The sequence below is a fragment of the Phyllostomus discolor genome, chromosome 9 (assembly GCF_004126475.2).
Source record: "Phyllostomus discolor isolate MPI-MPIP mPhyDis1 chromosome 9, mPhyDis1.pri.v3, whole genome shotgun sequence".
Classification (NCBI taxonomy): Eukaryota; Metazoa; Chordata; class Mammalia; order Chiroptera; family Phyllostomidae; genus Phyllostomus; species Phyllostomus discolor.
In genome coordinates, this window is record NC_040911.2 from 20,787,243 (window position 1) to 20,812,285 (window position 25,043).

General features: G+C 45.3%; 1 protein-coding gene across 5 annotated transcripts in view; it reads right to left on the reverse strand.

The window, feature by feature from the left end:
* The window catches only part of SETBP1 (SET binding protein 1), a 350,054-nt gene that overhangs the window by 82,628 nt on the left and 242,383 nt on the right, over positions 1-25,043 (reverse strand). For all 5 annotated transcript variants that reach the window (XM_036009099.1, XM_028525004.2, XM_036009101.1 and 2 more), the window contains exon 4: positions 15,180-18,639. In XM_036009099.1, coding sequence (XP_035864992.1) covers positions 15,180-18,639 — 3,460 coding nt within the window. The remainder of the gene's footprint in view (positions 1-15,179; positions 18,640-25,043) is intronic.

Below are 25,043 nucleotides of genomic sequence, written 5' to 3' on the forward strand. Positions count from 1 at the left end.
AAAGAATGCAAAGATATCGAGTTTAGCTTTCTAATTTAATTTCTGAACTTTCTTTTTTGTGTGTGCGAGAGAAAGAATTTTAGGGGATATAAGGAGAAAGCACATGCTTTTGTGATTACTAGAATTCTGGTGGTTGGTATTTCATTAAAGCGCCACAGAGCTGCACTGTGAGGAACAGTAAGCCTTCAGAGTGAGCCCCCCACCTCCTCCTGACCTCCACTAAAGAGAAATGTCAGCAAGAAATGCGAGCAAGGAGTAATTTTCCTTCTCACGTGGGATAAAACACAGATTCCGAACCGTGCAAAGAAATTATGAGTGAGGAATATTTTGATTTACTACATGCTCCGACCCACCTCCTCCTAGCATGCAAGCTACGCCTGGACTGCAGACAGAGGTTTTGGTGGCTGGTCCACTTGCCAGGGCACTCTCCAAGAGCCAGTCACTGTAGCTCAGTCATTCAGGCAAGGATCGGACGAAAAGCCACTGCTGCCTACTTATAAAGAGAGCGTTTGCTAAGCCATCTGGACATGTAATAGAACTGCAAGATGGTCTGGAACTACTTAAATGATCAAGGTAAGGAATACCACTGCCGTACCAGTCTGCAGAAGGCACAGTGACCTCCATGCCATTTCTTTGACCCTGAGAGTCCCCTCTTGCTGGGAGCATGAATCAAAACCTATCACTTGACATAAAAGCTGTCTGATAAGGACACGCCCCACCCAGGCCGACCTCCTTCCTAGTCCTCTGTGTGGACTTGCCATTCAAGTCAAGAAGAGTAGGCCCCACTGTTAATCTTTTTTCTCCCCAAATGTACTATATTTTGTTATTGTTTTATTTGCATTTTTCTCTCCTGCATCAATTAATAAGCTGTAGACACTCTACGAAAATGGGAGCTCTATCTTTCTTGTTTATTCTTGTCTTCTCAGGAATTACAAAAATATAAAATTTATATATTGTAAATATATAAGAATGAATAGCCCTGGCCAGCATAGCTCAGTTGGAGGGAGTGTCATCCAATAGACTGAAAGAAAGGTCGTGGATTCAGTTCCTGGTCAGAGCGCATGCCTGGGTTGTGGGTTTGGTCCCTGGTCAGGCGCATGGGAGAGGCAACTGATCAATGTTTCTCTTTCACAACAATGTTTTTTTCCTTTCTCTCTCCCCAACTCCTCTCTCTAAAATAAATAGGCATGTCCTTGGGTGAGGATAAAAAAAGAATAAATGTAATATTTTTTCAAAGAACACTGCATATGGATTAGTATTTGTCCTCAAGCTGGTCCTCTCTATTCCTCATTTACCTGACTACAACCAATTCAAGGCCCAGGTAAGGTACCACCTCCACGAAGCATTCCACACACATCAGCCTAAAAATGAACTATCCCTCTTCTGAGTTCTTTACCTTCCACATTAGCAATTTGGGGTTCCATACCTGACTTTTTTTGCACTGCATTTTCAAAATTTTCCATGAGGTAGACCTTTATCTACCAGAATACATGGAGAAACTTACAAAGAAATAGATAGTTAGTCATGAAGAGAATGTTAGCATCTTCCCTTCTGAAGGGCACTCTGGGAGAAAGAGCATGTGCAAATATCAGCAGGTAGGGAAGCGGGTGTACCCATACTCGGGAAATATCAGTAAGTCCCAGGTGCTGGAATACAAGGGTAGGGCGTAGGGAGATGAGTGCCTAGGAGTCGGAGAGGTGAGGGAAAAGGGGAAGTCAGAGAGATCTGACCTCTGCGAGGGGTCACACAGAAAACAGGAAAAGAAATGCAGGCAACCTGTAGAAGCAAAGACCAGCCCCTGGCTAATAGCCAGCAGGGATCTCAGTGCTAACAGTGTAGGGAGCTGAATGGGTCAGCAATGTGAATTGGCTTGGAAGTAGATCTTTCTCCAGAAGCCCCAGGAAGGAACACAGCCCGGCCCACACCTTGGTTTTAGCACCCTGAGACCCTAAGCAGAGGACCCAGTCGAGCCCCCTGGTCCTCTGACCTACAAAAACGATGAGGTAATAATATCTTTGTGTTCTTTCAAGCTGTTAGATTTGTGATAAAGTTTTACAGCAGCAATAGAAAGTAAATATAAATTTGATGATTTCTCTTATCACACTGCATTTTTATGGCTGGCGTCAGTAGATAGGTTGGTCTACAACAGGTGCTACCGAATAGAGCTAACAAACTCTCCCCGGGACAGAACAAATGCCTGGGGATTGAAACCGCCACCTCTTTCAGGAGAACGTCCATGTCCTGCAGTCCTGCAGGTGATGTCTATGCGATGACTTTTGGCTATTTTGGGGTGCAACGCGTATTTCCGGTTACTTACCCACCGTCACTGTATAATCCTGACACCTTACCATTGTCATCAAATACAGTTGTGGTCCCAGTGATACCTGCTTCTCTCCGTGTGTGTATGCGTGTTCAGCGAAGGATTTAACTTCACCCCAGTAAGAGTGTAATTAGGAAGGAAAGCCTGCTGCTTCAAGGAGATTTCTATAGCAGTCTGCTGTTTTGTGTTTTCTGTGCTTGAATATATTATCCATAGTGGAAGTGAAAGGAAATGAACATTATTAACGACTATGTGCTAAGCAGTGTGCTGGATGCTCTTGTGTATATTCCACTTTTATTTGGCTCTCATAAAACTCCGCCAGGTAAGTATTAATAGCCTCATTTTTCAGATGAGGAATAGAAGATCAAAGAGGCTAAGTTGCCCAAGGTCACACAACTAGTAAGTGGGGGATTTAGTATCCACATCTAAGAGACTTTAACTACAGATCTTTTTTGTTGCCTACTAGGCTGCCTTAGAAGTTGCTGAATTTATTCTTAAGCTAGTGCTTCTCAAAGCACGTGCCAGGAACCCCTGGTGGTCTGCGAGGGTCAGCCTAATCAATCAGTCCCTCAGTAAGAGCCGTGCTCAGCACCACCTTAATGTCGTATAAACTACAAAAAGAGGATGATACGATCCTGACAACCTTCCCCCCACCACACAACTCAAATTTTATCTGAGAATTGTTACCTAAAATAAGAGTCAACAATACAGGCCATGCATAAATGACCACTGAATTGAAAGCGAGGCTATTTGAGTCATAGCAGACAAGCAGGAGATGCCAGGATGGTTAGGAAAGTAAGCAGGTAAGATTTGGAAGCCAGATGGGAAAGAAGAGGATGTTCTGTGTGAAGGCGGCAGCGTGGGGACTAGAGGGTCAGATGAGGGTTAATTGTGGTGTTTTGTGTAGGATGAGGAGGAGATCTAGCAGAACTCACAGCACGGGAATAAGCTGAAAAGGATCAGGAAACAAGGTGAGTCTGGGAGGGAAGATAATGGAGGGCCTTTTAAGTCAGATAATGTTTGGACTTGATGCAACAGGAATTGATATTTCTACCCCTGGCATCAATTATTCATTTACCTGTGGCTGCCTTTCTAGGTGTTCCATGAAAAACTATTCTTCTTTTTCCACTTTAATAATTAATATATCTGTTTAGTTAGAGCCATAAGGGGGACATGGATGTAATAATAGAGTTTCGCTCTGGGTTGATGATAGCTAAAAGGATCACTGCTTTTAGTGAAGAATGCAGAAGCGTAGCCCTGGACCAAGAAGATCAGCCCACACGAATGGAGCATTTCTGGGGTCTGAATGACTGCTTCATGCAGATGGAGCGGCCATGCTGTTCTGGGGGACTCAGTGGAGGGGGGCATTACTCACAACCCTTGCCAGTATCAGAAGATGACACCCAGGAATGAGATTCTCCTCTCCAAGACAGACCAGTCAGACAGATTTTTCAATAACCTAATTAATATCAATTGGAACTAGAAAACTAATTTCTAGTTTTTCTAGGAGAAAAATTCAATGAGAAAGGCTATTTAAGCTACTTTATTTGATAATGTGTTATTTGCAGCCTCCATGAAGACTCAAGAAAGCTCCTGGAAGTTCTTGTCTTCTATTTGCCTGGTGCCCTGTGCAAATGCACAGCGCAGGCATAGGTGGATATGAACTTCCTGGTTGAGGAGGAATGGGAGAAAAAACAAACAGGAGAGCTATTTTTTGAAATAAGAACTATTGGCTTTATCACCTCACCTTAGAAATACCCATGGAAGAAAATAAGCAAGTACAAGGCAATAATCCATTATGTCACAAACCTAAAATTAATACCTGGCTCCTTCCCTTTAAATGTTCTTGGTATGACTGACAGCAATTCTGACCAATCAGAGCAACCACAACTTGACTTGTTCTGAGTGACTGTGTGTGAACATGCGAGTGTGCGCGTGTGAAATGGGAGTGCTATTTGTAACAGAGACTGGATAGCTGTACTTCCCACTGCACGGTGGAGTTGTGGATCTCAGGCTTCGGAAAACGTATTGCGTCCTCCCTTGTCAGATTCCGATCTGAACAGAAACACTCAACACTCAGCAACTCTTGGAGAAAATTTCTGGCAATCATCTCCGGCCGTGACTAATTTGTCTCCTTCCTGGTTGCTATCCTGGCACTTGAATTCTTGTGGAGATCTTAAATGGGACAGTCTGGAAATCTGGATGGTTTTCATCCCCAAATGCTGCTGTGTTTATTTCAAGGATATATTCCCCTGTCTGGGCAATGGCACAAAATGTAGAAGGAAGGGGTATGGGGGTCAATTCTGGGAAGGTACTTGGGAGAAAACTGAAAAGACCAGGCAACCAAAGTGGTGGTGGGGAGCAAAGAGAGAAGAGAGAAGGATCCATGGCGGAGGGGAACACGGGCTGGCCTTCTCTAGCTTCTCCTGGGGAGTTGGTGGAGGGGGGCAGATAGGAAAGAAACAGAGCCAACAGTTACCACCAGTGGGCACCTGTGCTTTTACATGATCATAATGGCCATTTAGTGGGATTGTAAGGTGGCTTTATTTTTTTTCTTACACAGGTTTTTCTAAATTATCCAAACTTTGTTCACTAATAGGCATTTTTTAGATGACAAAAAATACATGTTTTTGTATTTTCAAATAATAATAATATGTCCTGTGCTATGGTTGGGAAATCCATATTTATTATTGTTAGGGCTTCAAGAGGAAAAATAATATCTAGAGTAAAAGGGGTTTGCTCTTTTGTAGGAGATGTTCTGACACAGAATTTTAGGACCGTGCCTCTTCTAGTGAAGGGTGACAAGTGTCCCTCACATATTTATAGCTTTAACATTGTCTGGTACTATGTCTTATACACATTAGGCACTTGATTAGTAGGTGATACTTTTTAAGTGCATAATTAGAATAAATAAATTAAGAAAATACATGTAACTAACAGCACAGAAACGATATCCTAGAAGAGAAACCTCTCTGTCCTACTGGTCTCACTTGAGATATAAGACGGGAGAAACTGGTCCGGAACCTTAGTCCTTTCAGCCCACATCCCAATTCCTGGTGGGTGTTCAAAAGAAGAGGAAGTCTCTTCAACAATTTACCAAACTTTTGAGATGGAGCACCAGACCTATAGATTCTTTAATGCCCCACTCCGTTGTTATTTTTTAGCTTACAGCACTCTCAACAGACAAGGGTTTGTGTGTTTACTAGTAGGTGTGTAAAATCCTTCAAATCGTGTAAAATTTTCTTTAAAAAACAGCAAGGTTTTAAATATTAGTTTTAGGGTTTTGTGATGCAGTGAATACGAATATTCTTATTCTTCCTGTGTGTCTCCTTTGTGATTTTCAGGATATCCATGCTTCACGCGGGGTCTCCGTTCCCAAGGAGAGATGAAGGTCCACATAGAACCAGCCTCTACCCTGGGCTTGGCTGACCCTGGCTCTAAAGACTTCCCTTTTAAATAGGAAAACGAAATTTAGCAAAGACCAAATAGTCAATTAGCTAGTGCCTTATTCTGGGCTCTACTATTTAACCCACTGGCAAAGGTCCTTCAGGGATAATTCAGAAGCCGAGTCATCCTCTTGACCTTGTCTGAGACTTCAGAAATCTAGTAGGAAACAAGGTGCTGAGCAAAGTCGGAAAACCTGCGCCTTCTCTGTGCAAAGCTGGTTCAGTGACTTTGGACAAAGATGTTAACCCTCTGGGGTTTGATCTCCTTGCCAGTCAAGCACAGAGAGCAACACCTATCAGCACACATCAGTGGATTTGAAGATCAAATGAAAATAAGGAAATGTGTTTTGAAAAGCACAGCGCCCTGTTCAGATGTGAGGGACGCCCGGGATGTAGCTTCAGGGAAAGCTTTTTATGTCTCTCTGTCCTCAGATCCTCCATCAACCAGGGGAGCCCATCTCATCCCCAATCTCCCAGCCCCTCCACTGGAGGGTGCAAACCCACAGCCAGGGCAGTTCTTGGGGGCTTCACCTGCTCATTCTCCTCTGGTGATTGCGATCAGTCCCTCTTAATGCCTCCTTTTTTATTCAACTGGTTCTGATACCTTCTGTAATTAGGGAAACACCAATACTACCAACCTGTTTTTACAACATGCGATTTACTACCCTGAAATTTATTTTATGGGTCCTTTTTCCTGTAGAATAGGATTTTGTTTTTAGTCATTAGTGTGTAGACTCTCATTATTCTCTCTAATTGCTTTTTATCTATGTATAATTTCTTGTCTCCTGATAGCTTTACAAGGTCTTGGAGGACAGGCATGTTTTCTGACACTTCATCATTTCAGCCAGCACCTAACACCAGGCTCTATGCTCTCGATTCCCAGCACCCTTTAGCATCAATGCGTCCGTCCTACCTTCTCTGGGGTGCAGCCCTCATCCCCTCTGTGGCGGCTACACCTCTAGAAAATCCATCCCTGCTCCCTTCTATCTAGCCAGGTGCCTTCCTATACGTCTGCATACGCCCATCTGCACCCATCATCCGCCACACTCACTACACACTCAACTATCTGTGGTTTAGTTCCAGGATTTTGTCTTTGGAACACTATTATCTTCTCTGATCCTGGATCCCTCTGGCTTGCATTGCTTGCTGGCCACGAGTTACCCTCGTGGGCTTAAACTTGGTCTGCACTTACTCTCTGGCTGTTTTGTGTTATGTTAACATATTCTCTTTCCGGTATAGTATAAGAGACTGGAGGTCAGGAGCCCTCTCCTGCTTTTCCTTTTCTTCTAGCCTCTCTAGTTGTCTCTGGAACAGAGTTCTATGTTATGTAACTGAAGAGCTCTCAGTCAATCTTGAGAATGCTAAGTTCTTTATGAATCACCAGTAAAGATCTCTGAAAGACCAACAATTGGGTTTTGGTCTACATGGCCTTGAACCTGGTAAACACTCAATAAACGATCCATTTACTAGAACTTGTGATAACCCACACTGTTCCTCCAAACACTCCCATCAGCATGGACCGCACCCAGGGCACTACAGACAGAGAGGGGTGCTCAGCAGCTCTCACACGGTCATCACCAGGATCAAAAACTAAGTGCCTGTCAGTTGGTGAGGCAGAAAGGGGAGCTGGCTTGGATTCTCTTACCTCTTTTTAAATTCTGTAGCCTTTACACTTTTCTATACATGGCCCTTCAAGGGGAGGCAGAATTCTGGCGCTGTTCTTACGCTCCCAGAATTGGGGATCTTAGACTTAAGAACTGCTGAGAATGAGTGTGTCACTTCCTATCAAGGGCTGACTATAGAAGCCCAGTCTCCTTAGAAGCTGGAGCACCGCTAGAACCACAGCCAAGTTTCGCTTTCTGCACCTGCAGCCCCCATTTTCTCATCACCCACTTGCTCCTTAACTCTTTGCTGTCTGGATTTGGCCCACAGCCCAGCACACCTTAACCACATGTGGTGCTGAACACAGTCTTTAACTTTTTGTTGTCCTTGGAGCTGCCAATATGTTCATATGCAATCACATCTTCTATGAACGCTCTCCAACTTCTGGCCCTGCCAGCCACCATATTCTTCTTAAATTCATTCTTTCTTGACTCCTTGGCTCTCCTCCACAATTTCTGTTGCTCCTTCTCTGTATCTCCCCCGACCCTCTCGTATTCTGCCTTTCTCTGTAGGGTGGGCCACAGGGTCCTCCCTCCCTCCCTCTTGACTTCATTCCCTGTAATTCTCTCCTTTGATAAATCTCTAGCTTTACGCTCTGTACAGTGTTGCCAACTGCTGCCTTAACAACTCATCTCCTCATACACCAACCAGAGTCTCTCTTTGATTTCTGTAATTCTGTTCATGTGTCCCCACTCTTCCAGGTGCCCGGGGCAAACATACTGGAACCATCTTTGACTTTAGTTAGAGAGGGAAACAGATGAATCAAGAATGACTCCTCATGATTATTTTTTTGCTGGAGAACCTGAGTAGATAATGATACCTTTATGATGTTTATAATCTAGGGGGTGGAGTGAGGGAGGAAGGGCAGACTAGTGAGTACAATCCAAACAAGAAATGGGTAATTACAATAGTGTATGGAGAACACAAAATGGAGTAATTTTGCCCAACCCAGATTAGGGGAAAGGCATAGTCAGGAAAAAAAGATAAAGTATAATTTGGTCATTTCATGACCTTTGCCCGGTGAAAAAATGGCTTCCCACTGCCTACTTAATTAAGCACAAGACCCAGAATGTGGGAGGAAAACTCTCTAAGTCATGATCATAATATTCTTTTCCAACTTTATCTGCCACAATCTCCTCACTTCAGATCCTAACCTCAAAAGAACTAAACCAGACACCTTTTCCCAAATGCTTCTTGGGTATTTATTTCCACCTAAATAAATATCTTTGTCTACATGGCTTCCTTTCTATGTTGTGTCTGCACCCACCCTCCACCATTTTCAGCTCTCCAAAAGCTCCTCCCACCCTTCAAGACCCACCCTGAATGCTAACTACTATAAAGAAGCATTTCCTGGTCCCTCCACCAGCCCACTCCCACTGAAAACATGGACGTGGCTCAGCCTCATGTAGGCAGCCCTGGTCCTTTCCCTGTGACTTTCTGTTGAGCCTTATGGTCTGCCATATAATATCGGTTGTATCTCCTTCCCTCCCCTGAGTTACAAAGGAGAATCTTCTGGACAGTAAGCTTTGAAGGGCAAAAACACTGAGTTACTCATCCTTGAATACCTCCCCCAGAACTATACCAAGCCATTGCATATACTTTTAGAAGACTGTCCTCACACATGTTTCTTTTGTATAGTTTTCTTGTAAAGTATAGATATCTACTTTAAAAATTTTCTCTTGTCTTTATCACTTCCCCTTGAATTCGGCCAATTTGCATTAAGTGCTACCACACAGGCACAGCTTACAATCCTCGCGAGTACTCAGCCCCATCACTTTTTTATAGAATGCAGAGATGATTTTCTGGAGGATCCTTCCAAAGGCGGCAGCATCCTTATCTCTTCCCAGTGACGGGCCAGTCTTTGGAAGGCATGCTTTCCTGATTTCTCTAGCCAAGAAAAGCTCCACGTTGTAGCAAAGCCAAGCCTGTCAAAATTGTGACTTCTCTGCATCCACACCTGAATCTGCATAATTCTCCAAAGCCACAGAGGTATAAATAAAAACTTCCAACAGGACAGGGGAACGTTTGCCAACTGTGAGAAGATAAATGGCCTGGGGACTTCGTGCTCCAAAGGCAGAATGGCTGGATTTCTTATTTCAATGTAGCAAAAGAGATGCTGTGAGTCTAAGATTTTTTGTTTTCACTGCCAGAAAGTTATGGGTCACGACATTTAATTTGATTAATTCCTGGTTTCCAAAAGGAAACCTTAGGAGGAACCTGGGGAGGCTCAATAAAATAAGTATGTGCAATTGTTAAGACAGGAAAAGAAAAAAAAATGACTTCCATCGGAGCCCACAAAGATTGTTTCCAGTCCCAAACATGGGTCCCCGGAGGCAGCCTGGAAACCAAATTATTGTCAAAGAGATGCTTACCTTTTACAATAGCTCGCAGCAAAAGAAAACATATAGCTTAACATCTTTCCCACAACTTACCTTTCTGTTTTTTTCTCTTTTATTGTGTCTCTCTCTTCCTTTCCCTTTCCTGCTCCCAAATGCTATGCTTTCTTATCTTCCCAATCTGAGCTCTTCTACCAATTAGACATGTACCCCTGAATGAGTCACTTGCCTTCTTAAGCGCCTCAGTAAGTTAACCAGCAAAATAAGGTGTTTATACTACATTAAGGATCTTTTACTTCTAAGTCTAAATATAAATGCAAGCTTGTTCTAGCTGTGCTCATACAGTCAGTTGGTCATTTTAGGGCTCTAACCTATTTGTTTCTAAGATGATGGCTGGCTTCAGCCCACACGAGGAGCGAGCTCATTTGTTGGTGGGAGTCAAGTATGGGACGGTTTTTTGAAAAGTGAGATCAAATGGCTAAGTGAAGTGGCTGGAGCCCAAAATAAATGGACTGAATCACACAGATGAATACATGGACCAGAGGGATGTGTTCTGAAATGTCATTAAACAGCTGATTAGTTAGTCAACGTGGCCAATAACTTGGGCATTTTCTTCCTACCTGCTCCATCTGAGAGTGTGTGTGTGTGTGTGTGTGTGTGTGTATTTGTATTCAAATTCGTTTTCATAACTCAGAGACTTTTAGACTCCTGGACCGTCAGGTCTGGTCAGAACCTTTATTGTCCTAATCTCACTTGAGAACAGTGAGAGTCAAAAAGATGAGGTCTTTCAGCTTGTTACTGCAGGAAACAAGACTCGGGCAGGCACCCATAATCCCACTGAACTACACAGCAGCCATTGGCTAATTAACCTTTCATTTCCTCCCACAGGATGGCCTACAATTCTACTTGGATTAACGTTAAACAGTCTACACTTCATCAGCTTTCCATTTTTACCCTTTCTTTTTTCCTGGTCATAACTTTCTCCTCCCATGAGTCCTCTTATTCCCTCTATTCCATTTTTAGAAGACTGTCCTCACACATGTTTCTTTTGTATAGTTTTCATGGCATTTCATCCGTGTGGTTAATTCCCTCATCTGGATGATTGCTTGGAGGAGGTTTTGTATTATTTTTGGCTTGGGCATTCATTTCCTGCCGGTGAGTGACAACAGAGGCGGCTTCCCCAAATGGCCCACATTGCTGATAAGAGGAGCTGGCAAAGGGCAAGACAGAAGCCACAAGGAGAAGTGGAGTCAGCCAGGCTCAAGGGAATCCAGCTACCTTGCGGCAGGATTCTGATGTCTGGGACGTGAGCCTAGGATTAGTTCTCAGCATCTGTTCACCACGAGGAAAATACTTGACATCGGGGGACTCAGGATGGCTACCTGAATAACAATGACATTGGACTAAGAGATAACATACCTAAATGAACTCTTCTCACTACCTGCCCAACATCTGGTAGGAGCCTGGACAGCAGCGGTCAAGAAGTCTGAAGTTCCTGACATAAACTGAGGTCAAAGTGTGTAAAGATTGTTTCCAAGTGGTCTCAACAGAAAAAGCATCACTCATACCAGAGACCGCTTCCATTGCCTTAAGATAGCCTGGATTTCAGAGCACATTCTGACTATGTATTGTCAATATTGGGCAGGTTTGCTCTTCTGGGAATCTGCTGCATGTCCGCATATGCAAGATAGCGATGCCTGGTGGGAGAGAGGTGCAAATGAGGGCTGATAAGGCTTCTTCCGACTCTGAAAGTCTGAGGGTTTCGTCTTCCCATTACCGATCCATTATTTGGCCCCAGGCAAGCATTTTTATAAATGGAGATTTAGCAGATGGTATACATTTAGAAAACAGGTCACAAGAGCCACTGTCTTCTAAAACCAAAAGAGGAGAAGGAGTAAAATACAGAAACAAAATAAGGAGTCTGTGTGACTTCTGGGCTCTAGGTGTGGTGTAAGGGGGCTAACAGGACAAAGCATCCATCTGCTGGGACGAGGGGATGGAGAATGAATGAGGTTTGGAGCATGAAAGAGAAAATGCAGCGTGCAACTGTTGCTACTGCAAAATGGGGTCTCTATGTCCTTTCTCCGTAACGGTAATGACTGACATTTATGTGGTGCCTTTCATCAGTTCTGACCACAGAGAGTGGTCCAAGTCCTCTTTTGATGCAGCTCCTAAATCTGGTCCTCAATAGGCTAAAGGATGACATCCATACTTATGTCATATGTATTTAGAGAAGACGAGCTCATGTGAAATAGGACCTTGAGATGCTACCAAAATGAATCTAGAATAGAGAAGGAAAAAGGACGGAAAGAGAAGTGGTGGGAGGGGCAGATGTATATTTCCATTCACGACCAGTATCCTCCAGCCAAATAGCGCCTTGACCCAGATGGAGTCTCTGAGAGATCTGAATGCCTCGGGGAACCTGAGTCTCATCCACCTGCCTCACCTCTTTCAGTGACAACTGGCACTGTTTGGAGTGTATTATGTTGAGGTGAACACTTCTTCAGGGAAACTCTGACATTAGGCTCCTAGTGTCACCAAAGACGTGTTTCCACAGATGCTTCAGGGGTCCAGAAATAGAGGGGGCATTTGGCATACAGGCAAGGAGAGGCCAAGGGTGGAAGGAAGAGAAATGACAGGGAACCCGACCTGTGCCAGTTAAGGTATTCAACAATTCGTGTAGGTACAACAGGCATAACTCATATGGACACAGAGGCCACCAAGAATTGTGACTCATTAAAATGCTGAGGAAAGAAAAACTCATATAACACAGAGATGGGCACGAAGCAGTGACCACAATAACTCAGAGAACTGGATTTCAGTACGGACAGAGGTGGGAACTCTGTCCATGGAGGGTTTCCAGGCTGATATTTGGAAAGGTCAGGCCATAAGGAATCCTTCAATCTTTGGGGGTTGAATAAAGGGATATCTTGTTGTCTTAATCATTCTCTTCTGCAACCATCATACAATAGCTGCACTGATGCCATAGGGGAAGGCACGTAAACAGAGGATGGATGGGGGTCTGAGAGGAAGGGTGGTTGTGGACTGTAGAAGCAATGTGCTGGGGACAGGACCTGTGTTCTAGACTTGGCCTGAACTAGATGAGTGACATGGTATTGAGCTGCAGCGCAGGGTACAAACCCCTGGGCTTAGAGTCAAAAGTGACAGTTTTCTGAACCTGGCCAGGTCACCTTACCTCTGAGCCTCAGGGTTCTGGTTTATAAAATTAGAATGCAAACACCTCTATTCTAAAACTGCAACAAGGGTGTTATGAAGAGGTATGTAAAATGGCTTTAAGAACTAAAACATATTATGTTTTATAATATGAGGTGTGGCCTGATCCTTTGAGTTACAGGTTGGCAGGCAGCGCCCATAAGGCGTGAAATGCCAACTTAAGGGCATACGGGGATTCATAACAAAGCTGGGACCAGTGCCTGAAGCTTAGGCTGAATCCAGCTTTCTTTCATGATATGGTCATGATGCCGACGTATTTGATGAAAAACAAATAAGGCAGGGGGCGGGGAGGAAGAATTTTAAATAAAGTATGGCCACCGTGTGAATGCAAACACAAGGAATACTGTACAGCTAGAGAAGGCACTCTCACAGACACACATGGTGACTGAGAAATTTCAACCAGCACCCAGAAATATGGTCCAACCACAAAAACCATCCCGGAAAGACTGCTGAGAAACCTAGTGAGAGCAACAGTAGCTGCTTTTAGCTTTTGAGAGCTTGTTCCTCAAGTCTGTTATGTTAGGGTTTTTGTTTGTAGGTTCTCAGCAATAACACACCATTGTCATTTTTCTAGCTAAACAAGTCAAGAAAATAACAGTTAAAAAAAAGAAAGAAAGAAAGAAAAAGGGAAAAAAGAATACCCTTTGCCCATGGCTAGTTTTGGTCCTGAGCCAATTCTATCACGCTGAAAGAAAAAGCAATAGTATTTCTCATGGGAAAGTTTGATCTAGCAACCCCTTCTCAAGTGGACTTGACTTGGGCTTTGCACAGAAAAACCAAGCACCTTCAACAAAGCTCGATGATGAGAAACGGGAAACCCAGATGAGAACATCCACTTTGGGCAGACACAAAGCACAGGCCATTTATCACCCCAGCAAATGGAGGGGACGTGACTGCTAATTGGTCTCTTCATTAACCAAGGAGAACATCTACCACAGCAACTCACAAGCTAGTGGCAATTTGGGATGATCTTTAAGTGGCTTCTAACTCATAATCATATTTCTTCCTGAAATCTGGCGGCTTAGAGGATGTCTCTAATTTCTCATGAATTGTCTGCCCCTGCCTTCGCTAATTATAAACTCCCTGGGAAGGGAAAGGACAAGTATGGGGTACACAGGATAAACAGAGGTGAGACACTACACCCAAACCTTAAACAGGGATGATTAGCCCTTTAAAACCAACCTTTGGCTGGGGGTTTTGTGCTATTTGGGGGCAAGGGGAACATGAGAAATCCTTTCAGCTTCTGCAACACCTAGGGGAGGAGCTGCCTAGTAAATTATTGCTCTGTTTTACAGGAGTCTTATCTACGTGATGTGTGAAGGGGGACAAAGGGATACTTATGTAGACCTGTGATGCTTCCACAGCAAGGAAAGACTGTATGGGTGGCCAGGTTGGCAAGGAAATTCTGCCAGCAAATGATAAGGAGTGAACTCTGGAGTTTAGAGATTAGTGGGCAGGTTCCATTCCTAGGGGACATGCCAAGAGATGCAGCGTTAAGGTCCCCTTGGGGGCAGAGGGCTTGCAGCACCTTTCAGCCAGGCTCCCTCCCTTTCCTGCAGCACACTGACAGGGCTGCACCTTGGGGGCCTGCCCAAGGCAGCTTATCAAATGCCCATGAACAAAGAGAAGACAATATGGGCTGGGCCTAGGGCTGCCTTATCAGGTAGACGTCAGGACTCACTGATCATCAGTTTCCAAGGGCTCAGCTGCAGAATTCTCAACCTAGGGTGTGTGACCTCTAGAGAATGCATGTTAGATAAACTAGGCAGACATTCACATCCAGCCGTGACATTCTTGGGATCTTGTTAGTATTCTTAGTGAGTACTAGAAGCTTTATCCAACTAGAAAACTATACCATCCAATCAGATGAGAAAGTAAGAAGAGAACCTTTAATAAAAAGCATGGAGGTAGTGTGTATGGCTGTAATCTAGGTAGCTACTGGGGCTGCCTCTGGGCCCATAGTTTTCAGGCACTGGCTCCAAGAGAGAGTAAAGACAGTAAATCCCAAGTAAGCAATGTATAAAATGTGCAGCAGACTCAAATGTGCAAGAATGTTCATGTGATTCCTACCTCTTTGCAAACCAGTGCAAGCAATGTGTGCAAGATGGCGGACCTCTAAATAGCCAACCCCAGCAATTTAGTAACAAGGCAGTCCCAGTTTGAAGAAAAACTTGGCCTTACCTGGAGATAGGGAGGAGTCGTAAGAACTTCTCTCCTTGCGGTTCATCTTGAAGGCTTGGATGTCCTTTTCCCTGTACGTCCCAAAGCCTTCATAGCTCCTCCTTTTACTCCCACTCAAGTCACTGTCCCACTTGTCATTTGAAGGGTTCATGTCACTGAACACGTCCAGGCTCTCTGGTCTTGTGCTGCCACCGTCCCCAACACTGCCAGAGTACCTCTTTGTGCATGAGTCCACAGGCTCACTGCTCAAGTCACCTTTGTCCTTGGCCTGCGTCCAATGCTGGGCATCAGAAAGGGACAGCGTAGACAGGGTGTCCACCTCAAAGTTGTTCTTGGAAGCTTTGTGGCTGGCTTCACTGTGCTGGTGCTTCTGCTTCTCCTTATGCTTGTTCTTCTCACTCAACAGTGGGAGCTCTTTGTCTGCGCTACTCAGCCGCTCACTCAGGATGTGGCTGGAGAAGCCTGTGGCTTTGCCTGCAAAGAGACCACTCAGGTTGTCATGGGTCCCCAGGATCCGGTCTTCCTTGTGCTTATGCTTGTGTTTATGTTTCCTCTTGTGGAGCCGACCGCTGGACAGGCTGGCACTGCCGACCTTGGGAGGATTCAGGGATGGCTGCATGTCGCCAAGGCCCATGCCCACAGGTCCCTGCAGGTGTACTCCATGCTTTGCTTTATGCTTCGCTGTACCAGACATCTTCATGTGGGAGCTCGTGTGGAACTGAGGTGGCGGCACTGTCGGCCTCATGAATGGGGAAGCTGCTCCGAGCGTGTGCGATAGGTACAAAGGAGCTGGGTATTGACTGTAATAACCAAGGTTCATCATAGGCATTGATGTGTAAGGCATTCCATAGGGTGCATAGTAACTTCCACTGGGAATAGGGTAGCTGAACCCTTGTAAAAAAGGCACCTTTGTCATGGTGTCATTGGTTTTTGCAGGCCTACCACGCTTCTTCTTTGACTTCAAGTCTGAAGTCCTACGAAGATAGAGCAACGGGTCATACTGGATATATGGCACCGGGTAGTAGTGATCAAAATTAACCCGAAATATGCTGGGATACGGATTCTCGTGGTAAAAGGTGTAACTCCGGTGGGAGATCCTGAACACCTGGAACTTGGTGATGAGCTCTTCCAGGTCTGCCAGAAACTGGAGATCATCACGGTTTTGCAGGCTTTTCCGTTTCCTCTTGTGCTTTGGCTTCTTGAGGCTTTCGTGGGCCAGGAAGTTGTCCACAATGAGATGCTTCTGCCGGTGGCCATGCCGGTTCTTTGTGCTGGTGTCGGACGGGATGGCCTCCGGGTTGTCCAGGGAGCAGAAATCAAAAGAGTACCTCCGTCGGGATTCTGAACTCTTCTCTGCTTGGTCGGACGTGCTGTTGTTGTCCGTCCCAATGCCACTGTCGCTCGGGATCGTCTCCTCACTGTGTGACTCACTCACAGGGGACAGCGTTATCTCCTTGAGTGACCCGATCTCGCAAAGGTGTGAAGGTGAGTTGGCCATCAGCCTGGGTGGAGACAGCTTCCAGGTTCCGCTGTGTATTCCCTTTTGGGTTTTGGTTGGAAGAGCACTGATGGGCTGGAGATTTGGCATAGTTTTCAACTCTGAAAAACTGGTTTCAGTGCTGGCGGGGCTCAGGTTGCCATTTGACCCACCTAACTGTGTGGAAAGTGGGTGCATAGTTGCTGGTGAAGACGCCACAAGTGACTGAAAGTTGGAAGGCACGGCTGGAACATCCGGCTGGCTAGAAACAGGCCTCGGGTGCTTGATGGCTGTTTTGGGTTCTTCGGAAGGGGGTGGCAGCTCTGCTCTTGGCTTCCTGCCCCTCTTCTTGCCGATGTAGATGGTTCCCCTCTTGCTGACATTAATCTGCTTGCCCAGTTTGCTCTCAATCGCGGCTGCCCCGGGGCTGGTCTCCGGGGGAGCTTTAGCCTTCAGAGCAATGTTGCTGGAGCAGGACAAGATCTGGTTCAAGATATTTTTCCTCTTGAGTGTTTTCATCTTATTGATAGTTTTGATGGTCTTCTTATCCAACACCCCAAGCTTTCCAACTTTTTTGTGAAACTTCATCTCGCTCATGGGTTTGTCCTCTCCTGGCACGAGTTGGGCCAACTTAGCTAAACTGCGTCGTCTCTTTCTTTTCTTGGTGCCAGGAAACTCCCGGCTGATGGGACTGACCGGACTGGTGGAAGTCCCCTCGTGAATCGTCTCAACCGTGAGCAAAGGCTGCTTCTTTGGTCGTCCCCGCTTCTTTTTGACTGGTGTGATCACAGTAAGACTGTCTGTGTTGGTGTACAGAGGGCTGGATGGAGTGATGGGATACGCGGACGGCGGCTCCACCATCAGTTTGTCGGAGGCGGCCATGACCGCCTCCCGAAGCATGCTGGTGGGTTTGGGTTTGCTGCACGTCCACCTCCGTTTTGCAGCAAATTTTGGATGTTGGATTTCCGGCAGCTTTCTGGATGGAGAGTGATCTGTGCACGTCGGAGGCGTCATGACCATGGTTGGCTTCCGCTGCTTAGGCACGCCTCCTGGGACAACTTTCTCGGTGTTTCCACCAGTCTCAAGGCCAATGGAGGGGGACTCGTTCTCTATCATTTTACCCAACTTTGGGACACGGGGATCTTTCTTGTTTCCCTCAGGGTTGGAAAGTATCCTGTTAACTACCTCACTGCTCATAGTGATTCCAGAAGCCAGGGCTTTCTCTGGCAAGATCTTTTCCACCACTGCTTTGATGGACTGTCTCTTTTTCCTTTTGTGGCTGTTTGGATCTAGACAGGGTGCCTTGATAGGGATGGTAATCCGGACATGACTGGGGTCATTTTCAGGATTACTGACGGAACTCACATTCTGCCTGGCTGGCGATGCCTCTTGGGCGTGGTCTGCAGAGTACCCTTCCCTTTTCCCTTCGGTGTTGTCAAATGCTTTCTGGGCATTCTTGACCCAGTCCAGGTCTGGGTTTGGTATGGTCTGACTTATCACATCTTTTTTACTGGACTTTTTCTTGCTGCTTATAGCGGGTGGTTCTGGGGGCTCCTTTGTTCCTCCCCCATCTGGATCCACCAAGGGCTGAAGCCCGTTGCACTCGGCAGAGCTGCTGGGTGGGGCAGGCGAGCTGTGGTTGCTCGGGGATGGAACCACGCCTCCCAAGAGCAGGTCTTTGCTACTGTTGGACAGCTGACTCCATGTGCTCCCTGCACTGCCTTTCTTACCCTGGGCCTTCGCAAAGGAAGCCACGGGCTCAAGAGCGGGAATCTTGCTGGTGCTTGCAGTTTCTCTGCCAGATTCTGGACTGATGAAGCAATTCTGAGTGGCAGGCCCACTGTCAGAGTTGGTGGACCAGTCCATGTGGTTCTGGCTGCTGCTTTTTTGCTGGTGCTTTGGTTTTAAGGTGTCACCGGTGAAGTCTTGTGGGAGGGCTGGGTCATAATGGAGAGCTGAGTGTTTCTGTGGCCGCTCGTAAGCCTAAAGGTGAGCAGAGTGGAGAGGGAGAGAGAGAGAGAAACAAAGATGAGCATGTTGGAGCTGTTTAAAATACAAAGTCAAAAGGCTTAATGATGCGAAAGTTGGAAACAGCCACCTTTACTTGCAGAATGCCTTAGGGAGGGTTTCTCAATTGCAGTAGTAAAAATATGGTGCACTGGTTTTAAACATTAATGAGGATGCCTTAATCAGGTCTTCCCCTCTCCCCGCCAAATAACAGAAACTTTAACCTATCTCAGTCAAACGCAATCCGAGAACCTAAACTGTTTAGAGAGAGGAGGTGACCTAAACGTCATTTAGCTCAATGTGTGCATTTTGCAAATGAGGCTGAAACTTCAGCAACAGAGTCCTGCCCGAGGGGGCAGTGTCCAGGAGAGAATCTGAGCTTCCCGACTCCCTGCATTCTTTTTGCCCAGCTCAAGCTGCCTCTTCCACCTGTCCTGGCCTCTCCTCCTGGCTGCCTCTGATTGTAGTCCCCATCTGTTTGTACTTTATCCTGAATTTCAACGTCTCTGTACTCCAACAAGTGGCTCATTAGGAACCACTGTGACAAGGCAAAGCAGCACAAATGGAGGAGTTCAGGTGGCAGTTTGAAGACCGCATGGGGGAAGCGGGCCAAAGGCATGGATCAAAAATGGAAGAGCCTTCAAGCCTTCGCCGGCTCCAGGAGTGGGGCTGCATTTGGGAGTTAGTCCTGTAAGGCGTCCTTAAGCCCGCATTAGGCAGTGACTGCTCTCTTGAGGAAACTCTTGGACACTCGCAAAAGGAACCTTGAGTCTCCCGGACAAATGTGCCAGGAAAAAATCATTATCATTCAAGATCACACCTCTGAACTTGTCAGCCGTGTTTTCCCCTACATTGATTCTAAATGAATGTCTTCAGACTCCGGCACCTTCCTTAGGGAAGGCAGAACCTGTGCTAGGGGCAAAGCATAACCAGCGTCTGTAACATCATGAAGGGAATGGATAGTGAACGTATCATTTTGAAATATTAAAACTGTTTTTAATATAGAGACACTCGCATTGTTCTAGATAGATTTCAAGCCACGCTACCAATACAAAGAAGCATCCCTCAAAGCTTACTATAAGTCTGTTTTTATGCAGAGTAGTAAACTTACAGCATGCATTACCCTAAGACTTGTTAAGGAAGTGAAAATGTTAATAAATTACAGAAAGCTTTGGATAATATCCCCACTGAGAAGTACATGATGATTGGCATAGTGAATTTAGGAAGCTTTAACCTGTAATATGCATTTGTTCGTTTATCTATCCATCTATCTATCTATCCATCCATCCATCCATTCACCATCTATCTATATCTATTTGCCATTGATGCTTTAGAATTTCTGCTTTATTTGAAAATACTTCTTACAGTCCCTGTTAGGAGTCAAAGCACAGATGTCAGGAAGCATTACAGGTAAAATGCAATGGAGTGAAATGACCAGAGTTTCCTTCGGACAAGTTCCTGGAATCCATGGGCTTATTCTCTGCCCCCTCGTTTTATGAAATCCTGTTTATACTTCCAACACTGGACTTGATTTCAGTTGAGTAGCATGAGAGTTTCCTCAGGCTAAGTAAGTCTCTAAGTGCCCAGCAGAAGATTAAGAAAAAATTGATTGAACTTTTTCTTCAGCATGTAGCTAAGAGTGGATGCACTAACACTTCATCAGCATCCAGAGAACGAATCCTGCCCCTTGACTTTGTTTACTAGGAGGTATGACTGCTGTGGATGTAGGCTGCTCTCCCATTTTTTTTTGAAAAAAAAAAAATCTTATTCACCGCATAAAATATTAAATGGCACTTACTTATTATGAATCAGGGCTTTGTTAACTCCTGACTGATGCTTTGGGTTTCGGTTGGCACGATGGGCAAACTAGCAGGATGACAAGCCTGCGAGTGGACTGAACGTTTCCCAGCCCTAAGGGCGGCAACAGAGTTGATTACTTTCACTAGAACATTTTCTGAGAGTCAGTGGTGGCACTTATTAAAAATTGTAGTGGGACAAAAGGTGAAAGTATTGCTTTGGGCTTTGGCAAATGGGGCTTGGAGTCACTTTCCCTCTCTCCCTTTCCTCCACCTCCTGCCACCACCCCCTCTGTTTGGGGATCAGGACCCTGAAGTCTGCAAGGGGGCTTCACGGTGGCGCTGGGATCTTGGTCACTAATTCCCACCATGTTTTCTCTGCTGCCTCATCTTCTTATTCTTGGTGTCTATCAGAGTCCTTAATTAACTCTTTCTTTACGTTTTCATCTCAGCCGACTCCTAAGAGCCCCCTTACCTTATAGAAATATTCCTATTACATGTTTTTATAATAAAACTATGGATCTCATCTTGGGTGTACTTACCATAGTTTTCCTTTTCCATTTGATTTGTGGACTAACTAAATTAACATCTTTCTCCCTTTCTGTCCTATACATACACCATCACAGAGGTAGCAAGCACAGTGCCCGGCAAAGAGTAGGCACTCAATAAATATTTACTGAATAAATAAAGGAACAAACATTTTACTACAGGTATTTCATTTTGTCAACAATGAGATTAATGATCTGTGTATTGCAACATGTTGTCTGCAAACATAATCACCCCTCCAGCCTAATTTCTTATGCCATTCCTTCTGCATGAACTGTCGTCTCTCATGGAAGTGGGGACATCCACCACAATGCTAATATGTGCCCTTTATTTGTGTACCTTTCTCTCTCCCGCTCATATACTGTAAGTACCTGGAGATCGGAGACACTCTCATTTATCTTTTTATCCCCAGTGCCTACTGCAAACAAAACCACCCAGAAAGTTTTCAATAAATGTTGGTTGAATGAATAAACAAAATAATGTTTGAGCTGCCTACTACCATGACAAAATATACAGCCGCACACAAAAGACAATAAACTGCCCATCAATTGTTTGGTAATGGCTCATAATGAAAACAGGCTGCTTAAATGTATTAGTTGTTGAACAAAAAGAAAATCTTTCTCAAATACTTAAGGACTAAAGGTACTTGCAAGGTAACTCCCGTCCAGTGCAATTTCCACTGTTAGTTTTCTCCCACCTCCTGTTAATTGTTTCACTTTGCAAAGAGCTCTCTGCCTTTGGGGAAGACCGCATGACTGTCAGGAGGGTGGGTTTCACGCTGGTAGCTGAAAGGTGGGGCCTGCTCACTTACACCCAGGGCAGCCCAGCTGAAAGTAATGCAGTTAAGCGCGCCTGGTTCCCCGTGCTTCCATCTGGACACTGCCTGATCCCATTGTTCCATCCTATCAGCCGCAATTTGCCCTGCTGGGAGAGCCAGGCAATCAAAGGGCAGGGTGGACAAAAGGGAAGCCCAACAAAGGATCAGGAGTAATGGGGGGAAATTGTGCTTTCACCTCTACACTCAGGACGAGCAGAAATGAAGGGGCAAAGAGGACTGAGAAGGGGTGCTTTCTAAGGGGTGTGGCAGAACTAGGCTTTCTTCTCGCAGTGGCTGATGGCTACATCCTGCTGCATTTCAGGAAATCCCATTCCTTCATCTGTTAGCCATGACATATTACACACACAATGGGGAGGCTGCCAGTTCCAATACGTCCTTCACCGAGAACTGAGCACTTACTCCATTGAGACCGACACAGACATGGCAACCCGGCCCCTGGCTTAAGGTGGGGCAAGTGGGAGAAGTTCAGGTTCTCTCTCCCTCCCTGCTCCAGCAGTCTGGGGATATGATTCTCCATGGGGGTCTTTGACTGGGGGCTTTGCTCACCCACGCGGCACAGGTTTCCATGTCCCCTTCAGATGATGAATTTTTCTGGGGTGTGACACCTGAATCTTTTAAGGCCTTCATACCACCCTCAGCCCTCACAGGGCCATCTCCTGAAATGGCTCACAAGTAACAGAAGCAGCAATGATATTGTACATTGGGCCAGTTATTTTTGTGGAAAACTCTTAACACCAACTAAGCATGGCTCTTGGCTGCTCCCCCACTCCTATGAATTGACCGTTTGTGGAGCTCCCAGTCATGGTGAAGGTGTGGCTTGCTTTAACAGGAACAGTGCTTTCCGGGCACATGGAGCCCAGGCCAGACGCTCAGCAGTAAAACACCATTCTGACAACACCGGACTGATTTCTCTCCTGGAGGATGTGTCTACGGAAGCAAGTCTTTTGGTGACGTGTGGAATTCTTTTGTAGAGCAGATAACTATCTCTTTCCCCAGAACTAATGTGTAAATAACATACATTTAAATTTTGTACAAGTCAGATTTCTTTTTAGAAAGCTCTTTATTTTCTTTTAAATTTTAAAAGGAGCATGATCTCACTGCATAAAAACTTAAAGATCCATGTAAGAGGAAAGACAACAAGTCACTCAGCCTTAGCTCAGGCTTATCTAAAAAGCAAGGTTTGTCTCAATGAGAGGAGAAGATAGCGATTTGAGTCTGAGAAAAATCACATCACTCATCAAAAATTAAGCATGACTTCGTGGGAGATAAACCACTCTTTTGGGTTAGCTGTGTTCATGCTGCTTTCTGCTGACTTCGATAATTTAAGTTTACTGTTTGCGAGACATTTTGCTTTACATGAGCAGGAAAATATGTCTGACTATGAAGAAAGAAGGGAGCTTTATTTATTCATTTGGCACTCGATGCTTCTGTAGATGTGGTCCTGGATCACTGTACCCTAAGGTACTGGTTATTGATATAGATCCCCGGGCCCCACTGCAGATCCATTAATTTGCAATCTCCCAGGGTGGGACCAAGGAATGTGTATTTTTATACGCTCCTCAGATAATTCTGATGTACAATCAAGTTTTAAAACCAGTGACCTAATGTTTCAACACAATGCTTCTCTGGGGTGGGGCTCTTCTGTGGTTGCTATGACATTTGCAGCCCTTTTTGGTGGTGAATACGCAGAGCAAACCGCCATAGGCCTGTCAGGATATGCAGGCTGGCACCCTTGAGCATTCCTGCTTTGCTCTCTGAACTCTTTGTAACTCAAACAGTAAGAACCTCTAACAAGGCCCCCTGTTTAGGTGTGTCAAGTATACTGCATGGAGAGGTGGACAGAAGAGTCGTGACATGGATGGATGAGAATACTGTCCTCTCAGAAAGGACTAGGCATGCAGACATTCATGACCTCCAACCCTGGGATGTCAATGACCCCAAGTCATCCAGGCCAATCCCCAGAGCTCTGGGGAATCCTGGCGTTCCATCCCTGAGGCTTGAAGCAAGTGCTCAAGCCTGAGCAAGAGCTAACTGTGGGAGACAAGGAAGGCAACCGCAAAGTGTCTGATTAAAGGTTCTCAGCCCTGGCTGTACCTTAGAATCATCCAGGAAGCTTCATAAAGCACTCTGTACCTGGGATCTGACCCAGACCAATTAAACCAAAATTCTAGAGGTGGGGCCTGAACAGCGGTTCTTCTCTTTTCAAAGCTCTCACTTATCCCAATGAGCAGACAGAGTTGAGAACCACTGGATTATGTTAAAGACAGGGGTCTGCGTTAGGGACTAAAGACGCTCTGATATTATCAAGAGATGTTCCAGCTCAGTGGTTTTCAAACATGTTCCACAGAGTCCTAGGATTTTGTAAAGACATTTCTGAACTGCAGCCAATGGATTGGGCAACAGGAAAGCTCCAGACCATTGTTTTAACCCCAAAGTGAACACAGTAGCCTTGCACAGGATTTCATTTAACAGAAGGGAGGTGGGGAGAGACAGTTCTGTCACTTAAGAAATGATTTTGAAATTTACCGTTTAGGCTCATGAATAGGAGGAATGAACATGCCAGCTGTCATTGAACTTGCCCCCCAAGCATCTTTCAACCCAGTTTCATTCCTGCATTTGCTAATGGTAGGTGTAAAGGAATGCTACTAATACTTTCTTTGAACCACAGCTTTATGACCCTCTGATTCCGCAGAATTCCATGAACGTCTGTGTCCCTCCAAAATCCGTATGTTGAAATCCTAAACCCTAATGTGATGGTTTTAGAAAGTGGGGTCTTCGGGAGCACAGTGCGATTAGGTCATGAGGATGGAACTTCCATGAATGGGATTAAAGCTCATCTAATAAGAGACATCAAAGTGCTCTCTTGTCCTTCATCGCTGAAGACGCAGGGAAGATGGCCATCTGTGAACCAGGAGGCAGGCCCTCGCCATACATGAAATCTGCCGGCACCTTGATCTTAGACTTCTCAGCCTCTGGAACTGTGAGAGATGGATTTCTGCTTTTTATAAGTCACCCAGTCTGTGGTATTCTGTTGTCGCAGCCCAAGCAGTCTAAGACAAGGGGACACAGAAAAGCCAGCCAGCTCCTAAATGGACCTGAAGCTTCATTACATATTGTATATATAGTGAGTGTATCCCCATTTCCTGTTACATAAAATACCCTGGGAAGTCACCTTGATGTGGTTCCCACAGGAAATAGTC